Genomic DNA, 15,873 nt, shown 5'->3' on the forward strand with positions numbered 1-15,873 from the left:
AAATCAGCCTAGCTGAGCTCCTTTATCTTTTTTAAACAGATAGTTAAAAACAAAATTTGATGGTGAGTATACTAAGTAGAAAGGACTCCAAAAGCAATCTGCCTTTCCAGACAGTCCCAGACAAAACCCCCAGCAGGGACCACACAAACACCTGGGTGCTGGGTCTTGGAAAGTGCCTCTGTCCTCTAAAGAGAGGTCTTGTTCTTTCTCTAGATTTCACAACCTGGTTCTTACAGATTGGAGGAAAGATAATCCTCAGGAATGATCAGTGTAGAGCAATGGCGTTCCAGGGAAAATTCACCATCAACACTCAGCACTGCAGGTAATTCCCCTCCCTCCCGAGGGAGACAATTTCCCTCGGGAGAGAAGGAAGAACCAGGCTCAATTTGCCCTTCTGCAGATCAGATACTGAGTTCTGTACTACAAATCTGCTTAACAGATGACCAAATACTTGCAGCTACCACACTGGGTGAAGTCCTTAGCCATTAATCTGGAAGCATGAAGGTCCTCTATGGACCCACTCCCAAGCTTCTTTAGTCTGTTATCTACACAAATATCTAAGAAAATATTCCAGGGGCACCTGGGTGGCTCAGTGGGTTAAGTCACTGCCTTCGGCTCAGGTCATGATCTCAGGGTCCTGGGATCGAGTCCCGCATCGGGCTCTCTGCTCAGCAGGGAGCCTGCTTCCTTCTCTCTCTCTCTCTCTGCCTGCCTCTCAGTGTACTTGTAATTTCTCTCTGTCAAATAAATAAATAAAATCTTTAAAAATAAAAAAAAAAAAAGTAAAAGAAAATATTCCAGCCAGAACACTTCAGGAAGATTACTAGGTTAGCAAAGAAAAACTCAGGGCCCCCAGGCAAATCTGAATCTGAGCTAAGCAACAAATATTATACGCACATTACAAATGTTTATACAAATACATACACGTTGTCTATCTGAAATTCAAATTTGACCAGGCATTCTGTATTTTATCTGGCAATCCAATCTCTAAAGCTATCTATGAGGAATTTCCATCTTAGGGCTAAATGTTAGCTCAGGTGGAAAGGAATATGGGGACGCAGAATCTGAACTTTTTAACATGTACAGGGCCCTGCAGATTGTCCTGTGATTACTTTACAATGTCTCTGTGAGGTAGGACCAAAGTCCTTAATCCTCCTTTATGAGTGTAGACTCTAAGTTAAAGCACTGCACACGGTTACAAAGCAAAGTCAAAGCACTGGGATTCAAATTAAGATCCTCTGGCATTTTTTTTGTAGAGGGTTCTGTCAATCACTACACTAAACAAACATAAGAGAAGGAAGAATTTAAGAGATTGGCTAGAAAGCACTGCTTTAGCAAGCAAAAATACCTGGCGCGAAGCATGGACACCCTTTTCTGTTTTCATGCCTAAGTAAGCAATCCTCTGTCTGTGTTCTTTATAGTCTGAGAGTGGCCATTAAGAAATGAAAGCGAGTTTAGATTTCACGGGCATGTTTGGATTTGACGACATTTTGCATTTCAAGAAACCAAGGTCAGCTCAACCCTTTTTGCTCTGGGACCCAGATACCGCCATGATTTAAGCAAAGAACTATACTAGTGAATTTAAGGGTAAGTGCTGGAGTAATTGTTCCCTACCTCATGTGCTTCCTTTTGCCGAGGACTATATTTCTAAATCAAGTAAGGAGAGCTGTGTTGCACTCTGCAAAATACTAGCAACTTCTGAAATGAGGTCGAATTTGTCCTTGTGAATACACATAGAGAATAAAAAACTAAGTATTGCCAGAAAACTCTCCCACATTAGGTCCCTCTTGTATGTGTCTTATCTTCTAACTTCAAGTACAGCAACGGTCATAAGAACTCTTGTCAGAAAATTACAGAAAACTGAACCTCATACCTCTTGTTAAAAAAAAAAAAAGACATTTATGGGATTAATCTACCACTGCTAAGACATTCCCAATTCAAATCTTTCTCTATTCTCCCACAAAATCAAATGCTCAGCCACATTTACCACATCAAAAGAAATTAGTTGAGTTTCTAATATCACAGAACCAAACTAATATTTCTCATGTGTTTATTCATTTTTAGAAGCTGTGTGAGGAGTAACAATTGCCTGTGACAACTGTCTGTGAAGAATATTGTCAGAAATTCCAAACTGCCCCAGCACTGTGGCAGGAAAGTCCAGAGATTATTATTGGGTAATGACATTGGAAATAAAAAAGTATATAGTATTACAGTATTGAGCTATTAGAGTAGGGAATCAATTCAAGGAGACAAGCAAAATTTATATACTTTATTGATTTTAAATTTTACATGCTCTGCTATATGAGTAAATCTTTTATAGTAATTCTAAAGCTTTGAAACATTGTAAATAACAAGGACTGTGGGGAGTTCACAACAGCCATTTCTTCATAGGGAAAGTATATAGCCTTTAATGCATATTAGAAGAAATTGGGGTAATGAAATACCTTAAGGCTAACTTAAGTCAGGGCTAGTGTAGGGTTTTTTTGGTCTCCAAAGAGTAAGCCTGTATCAGGTAGTGAAGTAATTCCAGGTAGCATTGTACTTAAGGAAAAGCGTAATTAAATTGATCCTATTGTATTACATAAATCCAACATATCCTGTGTAAACTCAGGAACAGGTGGCTTTTTGTAAAAAGTATCTGGCTATTAACCAACCGAAGTAAAAAGTTTCTCACACAAAAACAAATACACAGGAGGAAAACCTTGAAACAATGGTTGACTCAGGATTCTATAATCAAAAAGCAAATCATATACAAAATCACTCCTGCAGGCTTCAATGTACCTGAATCCAGAGTCTGACACGGACAGTGGGTGAGCCTGTTTCCAGACAGGCATTTGAGTAAGCCAGTCAGGTTCCTAAAGCCTGCCACCTTTATTAAAAATAATTGCAGGCTGGGTAATTTGTAATTTTCAATCATATATGTAATATAGAAAATGACAGACATGGGGGGAGTTTTATATTTTTATTGCAGCGAGCCTGACTGACACTTCAGAAAATGTTTTGACACATTCAAGTGTGAGTAACAAATCTGTCCACTGATTCATAAGCCACATGTTTACTTAAAGAAGCCTACCCCAATAAATGGGGATCAAAATCCCAAGTGTTTAAGTCCATAAAATTCCCTACGGTGAACTAGTACCAACAGAATACATTCCGACCTTCTTAAGGTGAGTGAAGATTTTCAGAAAAATATATCCTGCTTATATCATTTTCTAAATCCATACGCTTTTTTTTTTTAATTTTGAGAAGCCACATGTGCACCTTTCCTAGATTCAGACTTGTGTGAATATAAAAGTGAGGGCAGTAATCGAGTAACTAAAGTCAAGTCACTTTGTGCAATTCTGACTTCTGTTAACTCAGACTACATCCAGTATACTCATTCAGAAGCTCTACTAGCTAGAAGTTTGATTTTTTTTTTCTTTGTGGCACTCCTCGCCCACATACAAAGCCAAAGAAAATCATGATTCTTCACCTAAAGGAAATGATGGTGATTCTAAAACACAGCAGATTCAGATGAAAGAAAAGAGTCTTCATATTTATTTAAAAGGGACAAGAGCTCTGCACGTCTTAAGGCTTCTAGAGTGAGCTACTGAGAATGGAAATCAAAATCCTTGAAACGATTAACACTTAAAGGTTCAGCAATGAGTCATTACAGTGTCTTAAAATGGGAAACCTTCTCAAAACCAAGTATTTCTAACCAACCCGCCAGGATAGGCAACCTCTGTGTGCTAGAGAGAGGGAAGGGGCACTCCTGTGGGGCGGGAAATGAGTGAGAATTGTAGGGGAGAAAAGGAAAGGAAAGAAATCCAACTCAAGGACCTTGAAAAGTTAATTTGGAAACTTTTGTTAGTAACTTTGGACTTCACTAAACTCCATGCATCACTATAGCAGCATGATCTCAACAGTTTGAAAGGTATTTGTCATCAGCGAAAGAAAAACATTATTTTTAAAGGAGTAAAAAGATTGATGCATCACTGTGGACCACTTAAGCCCCACGCAGTTTCAGTCTTTAGTATTAATCTAAACGTGATGGCTTTTGCATACGGCGCATAATTAAACATTTTCTTTTCAGAGCTTTATAGAATCCCCATATGTTTTTAATGGCATCATCTTAATGTTTTTCTTAATAATTCTGGCAGCCTGCTTCTGAATCTTTGAGCTTGTTTTTTGTTCCTAATATCTTTTATACAGAGGCCACATTGTGTCAGAGACTGAATAAAGCTCTGAGTGCCGCATTGTCAAGGAAGACACAGACACAACACTCAGACTCACACACGCTCATGCACTGCTCTCTCCTGTCCCCTCACGTGTGGGCAGCACTGCCGCCAGCACAGGGCAAAGATGTGTGAGAGAGGGCAAGGAAAGAGCTCAGGGCTCTGGACCGCAGCCTTACTCCCCCGGGGAGCGTAGTCCCTTTCTCTTCCCCTGCAGGTCTCTGCTAGCTTGTGTCATGTGTCTGCCTATCCTTTGGCGTATCTGTCTGTCCATGCATGTCCAGTGTACATATTTAGGTGTCTATATACCGATGGGGCAGCAGCACCAAATGGTCTGCTCAACACAGTGGCTGGACATACCCTAACTTGTTGCCTCCGTGCCTTCTGCCTCGTACAAACAAGACTTTCTCCTTTTGAGCAGCAGTCCTTTTTTTGAACCAAACCCCTTGAGAAACGACCCATAAAACTGAAATAATGAAAGGTTCGCCATTTGGCTTAGTCAGCCACATTTTGAGCTATAAATTAGAATTACTTCCATTTCAGGTGGTATAAATGTAGCCCGGTGATCAGGCAAACATCCAGGAGGACATCAGGATACAATAATAATCTTGATTATAATATCCATGTCTACCCAGGACTAGTGCCCATGGCCTCAAACAGAGTCTGTAAGAGCTTCTACTTGAAGAATAAGTAATTCAAAAAGCAGAATGTACACCATGGTTGTTCAAACGTAGCCTTGAATTTGCTTCATCCCAACATAAATTTAAATTCTGTAAACTGACAAAGACAATAAATAACTCACATTCGAATCGCAAGTCTCCTTTAGATTAAGTGTTTGAACTCAAATCCAAGCTTCAAATGGTAATTTTTTTTAAGTGTTCTCACACTCTTTCCATATTTGTCATCTTGAAATCTAATGATGTGATAAACAAAATGGAAATGGTAACCAAAACGGCTTCCTTATGCGATTTTCCTCATTGAACTTCATTTATTTACAGATGGCCAAGTGGCTAGGAGGGCATTTGAAGCCGTCCTATTATTATTAACTGAGCTTTATCACAAATTTCAAAGACCTGGTTTGTATTTCGGAATTCCACAGACGATGTGCCTTAAATAGAAACAACCACCCTGGAAAGTCTTAGAACATATGCAGGCCAACAGGGACAGAAACAAATTGCCCAGGAATAGGAATGCTCTTGCTCTCACTGGTACTTTCTAGCATTTGCTGTTGAAACTTGACTGACACAAGATAATCTTTAGTAGTCTCTCTTTTTTGGTTTCAGGTAAACAAAAGTAATTTTAAAAAAAGAATGCAAACCTTAATTTTTCTTCCATCTAAATTGCTATAGGTGAATTTATAACATGGTAAATTCAATAAAAAAGAAGACTCTGAAAATGAAGTGACTGAATAAAAATAAAAAGGTTTAAAAAGAATGAGTGGCCTTTCCTCCTTATCCAGACACCATTTCAGAGGCTCATTTCCTAGTCCTGGTCAAAAGGAGGAGCTGCTGGAGAATTGGAACCACGGGATCTAGCCAGCTCATGGTCCTAGAAGCTGTCATATTAAGTCTCCATTAGGGCATTCACACAACTGTGCAACCCTGGTTAAAATCAAAAAGATACTTCTTAAAAGGCTGCAAGTCACAAACACCAGCAGGACAATGACAGTTCCAGCTAAAATGTGATTAAGGGACTTTCCCTATCCTTTCAGAGCAAAATAGCTTGGTGGTGTCTCCACATTTGAAACAACACTCCCCTCAGTCGATAACAACTGTCAAAGCTTCCCACATTCAGATCTCAGAGCACTGACCATCACAAACTTAATCCACAGAAGCTGAAGTAATGGTCTGCATGAGACTCTCCTCTTCCCCAGCATCTGAAAATCACCTGGTGCAGATGACCCCCACTTGTAGGTCTGAGAACAATTCTTGATTCAAGCAATGAGGAATTTTAAGAGTCCTAAGCTGGTAGCTAACAGTGACTTTTCCTCGGGCTTTCGAAGCTGAATGTTAGCCTTCCCCATTAGAATGGGGCAAGTTCCCAGCCTTTGTGCCCTACGTTGGATAATTTGATCCCAGTTTTTGTACTTGCCCACTTCCCAAGTTTTTTCAGAGAACAAGACAGCTGCATCCTGTCTTCCTGCCTACAAACAGTGGGTGGGTACCACTTGATGTCAGGCACTGTGCAAAACACTGGGGAGAAGAATGAGAATAAACAGGGCACAGTCCCTGCTCTGAAAAAAACACACAGTAGAGAGAACAGAGATGTATTTTGAGTACACTACAAGATGTTCTAATAGAGACAGAAACAAATCAATGGGGAGAACAAAAGTAGAGATTGATAACTACGCTATGGTAGAACCAAGAATATTTCACAAAAGAGGCACCATCAAGGTAGCACTTGAAGATACCCATGTGGTAGAAAAGGCAGAGGGGCAGAAAGAAATGCAAGAAAGGCATTCTAAGGAGGCAGCACAGCACTTACAAAGGCAGACCAGTGGTTCTCAACCTTTCATGTTCAAAGTAATCACGAGGGGAGGGGCTGTCTTAAGATGCAATTGCTGGTCCTCACTCTCAGATTCTGGTTCTGCTGGTCTAAAACAGAGATCAGAAGTCTGGATCTTTAACGAGCAGGTAGATCTCAGGTTCACATACTGAAAAACTGCTGACCAGAGTCAAAAGGTGCATGGTGTTTGAGGGGGGAAGAGAAATTCACAATGAACATAGCACGGATTGTGGGGTGGTGGGTGGGTTGATACATAAAGCCAGTCAGCCAGCTCGGAGAGGGATTGTCAAGACTTCAAGGCACCTGGGAAACCCTCAAAATGAGATTCGGAGGCACTTCAGACACCAAGAGCTGCCATCACAGCTGCACAGGCTGAATCCTGTCTCTACAACTGTGACCACTTGGATGTCCAGAGCTCAGCAGCAGGGATGGGGGGGTGAAGACTGGACTGAGCCCTGACAGCCCACTGTCCTGGCTGTAACTCTGCCACTTACTATGTCTTCTTGGCAAACTGTTTAACCATTATGGGCCTCAGTTTTTCCTCTGCAAAACGGGAATAAAAGAACCAAAATGTTGAGGTTGTTCTAAAGATTAAATGGTGGAGTAAACATGTAATGTCTATCTCAGTACCTTACATGAAGTATCTGTAATGATAAAAATTCCATTACAGTACTTAAAATTTACTGAAAAAGGCAAATAAAGGAGAGAGAGAGAGGGAAGGAGGGAGAGAGAGAGATAAAGAAGAGTTCAAATTTAGAGTCAGGGTTTGCCTGCATGAAGAAGATGTAGAATTTCCCCACAACTGAGTCTTTGCTGTAGGTTACCAGACCATCCCTAAAAACTACCTGTCTGTCAGCACTTCAGATCTCCCAGACTTGTTCTCCCATTTTCTGAGTCCTATCTCAGATCTCCAGCCTCTCTTTCAAATTGGATATTCCCCGATCTGGCATAGTTTACGTGCCACTCTCACCACAGGCAAACCTGACCATTTTTCGCAGGCTCTATCACTCCTCATCACACATATTCCCAAGCCTCTTCCGGTGCCGTAGGCATTATTTATGAGGATTGGCACTGTGCCTGAGAATAATTAATTTATCTGTCAAAGATACACTTATAATAAAGATACTGACTGCCTCATGAGGTTCCTTATCTCTACCACAGAAGTGATCCAAAGCAGAGAGAGTGCATCCCTGATACTGGATGTAGTTAACTTTATTTTTAATCCTTGTCTCCTCATTATATCAACAATAATTTGATTCTAAGTTTCAAGGACACTGGGGAATCCCAAGACATTGTCCTCTACCTTATATCTCTCATAACCTCTGAGAGAGGCAAAACTCTCTGCCCATTTTACAGAGGTGAGAGTATACTGAGCTTCAGAGAAATTAGGTGGCTTAGTCACATGGCCACTGAACTACAGACTCGAACCCAAGCCTCCCAGTTCCCAATACATGTGTTCTCCATCGTTTTCTACACACTACCTCTCATTCTCTGCTTACTTTGACCTTCATTCAGAGAGCTACTAAAATGTTCATGGGTCCAACCCTTCCACATAATAGATTGTAAGTTTTGAATCAAATGAAAATAAAACCCATAGAGCAGTACAGCCTAACAAAGAGTTGTGTCAATCTACTTGTGAAGAGGTCATAAATTCTACAGATGCTAAAGAACTAACTGGGCTCCATTCTGTACCAGTTGGGAGCCGATGTCGAGCCACAGCTCGTCATCACGGTAGAGTAGAAAGAACAAGTTTTGGATCAGAAGGAACTACGGTCATGATCCTCACTCTGCCATTCAGCTGGTCACATGATCTTGAGCACATTCTTGAAATCCTGAGTCTATCTGTTTTCATCCTTAAAATGGGGATGATCCTGTCTAAACTCAAGCATGACTGTATGACAACGAATACACAAGTCTAGCTTAGTAATCACATTGAGGCCCTTGGCAATCGTTAGCCCACTTCCCCTTGACTGATGTTATAAACTTTAATCTTCATGAGAGCTTGTTAAAACCCATCCTGCTGAGATACCCCGTACTCTGTATTTCCAATTCAGCAGGTCTGGGATGAAACCTGAGAATCTGCATTCCTAACAAGTACCCCCCCAGGTGAGGCTAATGCTATTGGGTCCAGGGACCACAATTTGAGAACCATTGCTCTTAGGCCAAACAATGGTCAAAAGGATATGGAGACAGAAGTCATCAGATAAAAATCTATATCTTAGAATGGACATTCCAAGCTACTAGGTATGGATCACCAACTCCCAGGTAAAGCCAGCTAGGAAAACAGAAGGCCAAAGACAACCATAATCCCAATCCCTTCATGGACTCAGTGTCATGGACTAGAGTCAGAGGACTCTGAGCTAAGTAAGCACTTTGTCTAAAACTCCTTGTGATTACTGTGTTTTCACTTAAAACCTTAGAAATTTCTACACACAGATCTCCCATCTCCCCTTCTAGAAACCTTGCTGACTTACTAAACAGTCCCTGGGAGTCCCCAAGAGCAACTGCCAGTGCTTTGGAGATCCAGTATCGCAGTCCGATTGAGACACCTTCAATGTGATTTCTGCCTCTCTGGCCCCTCAGTCACTCCACCATCTCTCCCACCCTGCCTCCTACACACACACCCTGCACAGCACACACAAACATGAAAATCTGCAGACTCTGGGGGGTCTATCAGGAGTGCAATTAGGGCAATCATTTAAGAAGTGCACCAGCAATAGTTCATTTTTACACATGAACCTTTTTCTTAAAGGGAGTGTTGCTTCTTGAAAGGAATAAAACAACAAAATCCCAGAAAATACGTTAACCCAATTTTATGAAGGTGGTAGAGACAGTATATTCTCTTTTGTTTCCAGATATGAAGAATACATAAAAATGTGATGAACAGTCACTGGCATATATATTGTTCTGTTCTTGCAAGAAATTTGTAATATATCTCTACTTTGCTGCAGCCAGATGCCACTGAGTCATCAGTTCCCACTGTATTATTCAGCATTCAGCTCCGCTTGAATATTAAGCAGCCACCAGATTCCAAACTTTGCATTTTCTCACATTTGGGCCCTTCCCAGATCAAGCTTTGTTCCTCTGCAATTGTGTGTGTGTGTGTGTGTGTGTGTGTGTGTGTGTGTATCTCAGACCCAGGAATCAACTTTCTTTGTTTTATCAAGACCTGGTGTGTAGTGATTCTGATTTATCATTTTTACAACAGTCTCTTCCCTGCGGGCTCCAGGTCGTGATGGTGGCATTGCTACGATTTATGGTGGGGATTGTTGACGGAAAATGTATGCTCTTTTTGATTTTGCTTCTTTCCAACACCTGGTTCTTATTTTCTCAACTCTAGCTTCTGCCATTTTAGGCATTATTTACCATTTGCTGAAATGCATTGGTTTATTTGTTGGGGATATGTAAGGTGGAGGATGGATCTTTATGGTTGGCTATGCTTTTTCCTCTTATCAGCCCCACTTTTTAAATCACATTTTCTTATGTTGTTAGGAACCTGGAGTTACTATTCATTTCTCATTTGTGTCTCCTTATCTGCCACAACATATTAGTTCTCTCAGTCAGAAAAAGAAAATTCAGGCTGGTTGACATCTTCAAGGAGGTTTTCGAATTCTCTGTGGCTCACACTGTAGGTGGTCACCTCCCTTTCCAGCCTGGATCCATTATTTATTACCTCGTGAAGGCTCCTCTCTCTCTGAGTCCCAGAGCAAGGCTAATTTTTCTTTAGAGTCTAAGAACACTTCAGAATAACTTGGCAAAAGGTAGAGCTTTTGAAACCTGTTAGGAATCCATTTGCCAATACTAAAGATAACTTTAAAAGGTGGCAATGAAATAAATAAAGATGCTCATACTTGAGAAATGGGTTGATTTGTAGGCTGATATTTAGGTCTACTCTCCAAAGCAAATCGCAAACCAATCGAGACTATTCTTTCCACCAGAAACCAAAAACACCCAGAGTGCTTTCTCTTTTTTTCCTTTTCCCTAATGCACCCAGCAGAGTGCTAGGCACTGTGAATACCTTGTCAGTATTGATTTCTACTGCATGCTTAACCAAAGTTTCTTTTGTTAAAGAAACTTTATACTTTTCCAAGAGGTCAGGTAGTTTGGAGTTTTATTTAAATGGGGCTAATACTTAATGTCCCCTCCACCTACCCCTCTGCCTATTCCTGAAAACAGAAGTCAGCTTCTCAGATTGTAATTTTTAATTTAAAAAGCTGTGAAATAAGTCAATCAGACACGCTGTGGTGGAGTGAGTTATAACCGCCTCCCTCTGTGATGAAGTACCCCACACACCAGTTTTCCCAGGACAGTTCTTTTCTATGGCTGTGATCTCACTGTTGTTATCAGTGTCATTATTAATGGTGGCATCCTTTCACTGGCAAAAGTCTCCCATTTTAGATGCAAATTATATCATCATAATATCCCTTATACATCTCCCTCTTCCTTGTTTTAGAAACAAAACCCCTGCTGAGCTTTATTGGACAAGATACTGGGCTGCTCAGCTCAAAACTGCATTCCCCAGTTTTCCTTGCAGCCTGGGGTGCCAATTATGTACATAATTGCTTATTATCTGCCAGGCACTGTTCTGGGTACTCTAAAAATTAACACCTTTAATCCTCATCCTATGAACTAGGTACGATTTCATCATGTCCATTTTATGGATGAGGAAACAGAGAGGTTTAAATCACTCGACCAAGTGGCAGAGCTAGGACATGAACCCCAAAAGTCTGATTCCAGAGTCTGTGCACACCTAACCCATGACCCAATAACCAATGGGAGAGGGAACAACTGACGTGGGCAACCTCTCCATCTCACCCTGACAAAGGAACTCATTGTCCCCCACTGTTCCTTGCCTCATCCCCTCAAACAGGAATGAAACTTGGCTTTGATGAACATATAGATAGAGACAACATTTCAGGAGCTGCAGAAGTCACAAAATAAAGGGATCCGGATCCTTAGTCAACCTCACAGAGCAAAGCACCCTGCCAGTTAATTCGGGAGGTGACATATAAAGAAAATATCCTATCTGATTTGAGCCACTATCAGCTTCAACCCTAACATGTGTCCACATTGCCACCTCACAAGGTCCCGCCTGGTACACAGAAACTCTCCGTGGGAGGCAGCCATGAAAGAGATACACAGCTTAGGTCCTAACTCTCAAGCATCTAAGTGCCATCACAACCCACTCAAGATATGTGGGAGCAAAGACTCATCACAAAGGCCTTCCTCTATCCCTGCATGAAACACACCCCCTACCCTGTCCTATAGCATCCCCTTCCCCTTCCCTATTTGTTTCCTCCACAACATTAACCACCACAAAACATATGTTTATTTCCTCATGAATGGCCCAGTCCATCTGAATCATAATCTCATTGGGGGAAGGACTGCATTATGCCCAGTTCCTGACAGAGCCTGCTATGCAACAAGTACTCAGTAAGTATTGCTTGAATAAATGAATTGGAGAATGAACTAGTTTGAACACCTATAGCTATGTGACCCTGGGTAAGTTACTTAACCTCTCTGCGTCCCATGATACTAGTATACAACAGAGTTGTTGCAAGAATTAAAAGAGATAATACTGGTCAAATACAGAGACTACCTCCCAGAACATATAAAGGCCCAAATACAATGATAAAAGTTGTAAGCAACGTAGTGCTTGTTATATGCAGGCCCTGTGCTCTATACTATTATTTCACTTAATAATGCCCCATGTGTTCAAAACTACCCACTTTCTTATACCACAACCACAATGTTTGAGCCACTGTAAAGCTCTTGACTTGTTCTGGTCCTCTTCCTGGAATTTCCTAAAAGCCAGACTGCAATTTCCTAAGGTATGACAAACCCCAATCCTCTCTAGTGCAGACCAGAACTGCTAAAATTGGTCTTACCTTTGATAAGGAAAGACAAAATACTATTTATTTTAGGGTTAGTATCATGTCTGGTGTAAGAGTTACTGGGTTTAGAGTTATTTGGTTTCATTTGCTAAACATTTCTGTCTTTTTCTTTTAGCATAACTTTAAGATCATCAGCGGCCTCTCATCCACAATAATATGGGAGGAGAGTCAACTTGTTCCTTCTTCTAGGGCATTCCTTAGAACCTGCCATGGCCTCTTCCTGATAGAAGTCTCTAGAATGATTCCTAAATAGGACAAGCAGACTGAGGCTGAACTGTATACCCTGGAACAAAGCCATGTCCAACACCAAGCTAGGTAGTGAGACCTCTTCCCAAAAAATGAGTTGAGCTAAAGTTTTGAGGGCAGGAGAAATGTTTTATATACATGTGCCCATGCATGTGTGTATGTATCTGTTCCCCTAAAGATAGCAGGATAAACTTTTAAAGGGAAAAATCCATACCCAGCTTTGTGACATAGAATTAGTTCCTTCCAAATGATCTTTCAGAGTTGGTGTTCTTGCCCATCCCCATGTTTCAAGCTCTCAGCTCTTTCCAGCTTTCATATCGACCAAACTGATGATCACCGGAGCAGTGACCACTGTATGCAGGACCTACATGCCTCCCGTTTGTTATTGCTTTTTTTTTTTTTTAAGACTTATTTGCAGAAGAGCAAGCGCACACACAGGTGCAAGCAGGAGGGGGCAGAGGGAAATGGGAGAGAGAATCTTAAGCAAACTCCCTGCTGAGCTCAGAACCCAATGCAGGCTGGATCTCATGACCTTGACGTCATGACCTGAGTGGAAATGTTTAACCAACAGAGCCACCCAGGTGTCCCTGTTCATTATTTCAGAGTTCCTTATTTCTAAGATTATTTTAAAGTCACACAATCCTACGAGTAAACTATTATTATTATTATTATTATTATTATTATTATTATTTTCATTGTCTCCATTTTATAGATGGGGAAACTGAGGTTCTGAGAAGTTGTTGCTAGCACTCAAGGCCCCACAATTATGAGAAGTGAAATGAGGATTCTAACCCAGATATTTGTAGCTCCAGTGCCCATACCTGTTTCATCGTATCTTCCAACTTTTGGCACCTTATAATTCCTGTGTGCAAGACAGTTCATGCAAATGTTTCTAGAGACCTCAATACTGAGAATATGAAACAACTGCCCACACTTCACCCTAACCAGGAGAATTATCTCCCTACAGGCCACCCTCCAGGATTCATCCAGCCAACGCACCTGCCGTTATAACTTCATTCTGCAGAATGCTGGGGAGCCCCGGCCATCCTCAAACTTGGGTATGAACATTAGTAGTATCTAAATAGTGAGTTCCTCTTTGCATTTTATTATCTACTGGATGGATATTTGGGAACAGGTCACAAAAAACATCTTTGCCTCGCACTGGTCCCTCAAATACATGTGCCCTGATTATACTGAGACCTGAGTTGATAAGATCAGAGAGATGGGTACATGCAGCCTGAGTTGAAACCTGAGTCTTTTTGAAAAGAGTTCTTGCTAAGTAAGATTTCCCCTCTTAAAAGCGGTCAGTATGCTACTATTGACAGATGAAAGCTAGTCTATTCTGATCTGAACAATTTGGGGCCTCAATCTCTTTAACCCTGAATTAATATAAAGGCCAAAACGGAGCATCTTAGCTATACTGAGGTAGAACTTTCTGTGGCACATAAAAAAATTAAAATCTACACAAGGAACTACCAAAGTCGAACCCCTTCACAAATGCCTTTTTTTTTTTAACTTTAAAGACAAAATCAAAAATGAAACTTGAAAGCAAAGATGGCCCAAATGGGTCTGATAGGACTAAAAATAGTAAGATTTAAGGACATGGATGTTACAGACCTATTTCCATCAGCTTTGTGGTTCTAGAACAATAGCACCAAAGCCTGTACGTATAGAAGCACAGCCCTACCAGAGGTTCTCAACTAGGACTGAACATTTGTATCATCTCAGGAGCTTTAAAAAAAAAAAATGCTCCACATCTAGAAATTCTGCCCTAATTGGTCAGAGGTGGGGTCTAGGCATCAGGACTGGATTTAAAGCTCCTCAGGTGATTCTATCGTGCAACCAGGGCTAGAAACACCATTCCAGACAATTCCTCCACTGAGACTCAGGGACTCCTCTTGTCCCTAAATGAATAACTGCCTCTAGCTGAATAAAACTTCAGATGAATCACCTACTGCCAAATTTGTTGCTCATTTATTCTAACTGCTATGTTCAATCCTTGCCTAATTATTCACTTAATCTCTTCTGATTTGGCTCCAAGCATAATTTTTTTATGACAACTTGAAATCCTCTCAATACTCTGATACACTAGTTCATTGAATAATCCCTTAAAATATCACACTAACCTTTTTTGTTCATAAATAGTAGATTAAGAAGACACTGGATTCACTTCCGGCTTGATGACTAAATTAAGGCAAGTTACTCTAAATTCCACACCTTCATTATGGAAAACAGACAGATTATAATATTTTACATCTTTGAAATTTTCAGAAAGACTCTAGTACAACACCATCTGGATTGGAATAATAATTTTGCTGTTAACTGGCTGTGCAACCTTTAGCCAATTATGGTCTCTCTCTGAACCTATACTTACTCAGCTACAGAGCAAGGGAAGAAATCAGAGTTGTTGAGTCTAGGATTCTCTCCCAGTGCTGAAGAAGTTCTATGATATCAGACTGATGTGCAACTAACTGCTATGGGTGCTGTGACTTAATTAATTTGGTAGTATTTAAAACTCAACTGCAGGGTGCCCAGGTGGCTCAGTTGGTTAGGCGTCTGCCTTGGGCTCAGGTCATGATCCTGGAGTCCTGAGATTAAGTCCCGCACTGGGCTCCCTGCTCAGTAGAGAGCCTGCTTCTCCCTCTGCTTCTTATCCAGCTCATGCATGCGTGCTCACGCACGCTCGCTCTCTCTCTCTGTCAACTAAATAAATACAATCTTTTAAAAAAAATTTTAAATAAAAATTTTTAAGTTAAAAAAAAAACCTCAATTGAGGTTTCCTCTCACTACTCCACCAAAAAAGCCCTGTTCGATATTTGGCCCAAGCAAGAGAAGGAACCAAAATGGCGCTTACATTTTATAACCAGGAAAAAGTAGCTATGGTTACTCCTTTGAAACAGACAGATATGTTCTATAAATGTATTTACACCATGGAGAAAACTCAAGTCTGCTAATTAGACTTTTGTTTCATAATTTGCATCTTCACTAAAGGAAATACTTTAGAGAATCACAAA

At 40.8% G+C, this 15,873-nt stretch overlaps 2 protein-coding genes across 17 annotated transcripts in view; one reads left to right on the forward strand and one right to left on the reverse strand.

Moving 5' to 3' along the window:
* Positions 1–15,873, reverse strand: part of MECOM (MDS1 and EVI1 complex locus) — a 545,117-nt gene that overhangs the window by 409,952 nt on the left and 119,292 nt on the right. The gene's annotated exons all lie outside the window — the stretch shown is intronic.
* Positions 279–15,873, forward strand: part of LOC309841265 (uncharacterized protein) — a gene marked incomplete at its 5' end in the record, with an annotated part of 137,206 nt that continues 121,611 nt past the window's right edge. The window contains one exon of the mRNA XM_082684174.1: positions 279–322. Coding sequence (XP_082540300.1) covers positions 279–322 — 44 coding nt within the window. The remainder of the gene's footprint in view (positions 323–15,873) is intronic.

This window comes from Mustela nivalis (assembly GCF_964662115.1).
Source record: "Mustela nivalis genome assembly, chromosome: 1".
In the NCBI taxonomy this organism is placed as follows: Eukaryota; Metazoa; Chordata; class Mammalia; order Carnivora; family Mustelidae; genus Mustela; species Mustela nivalis.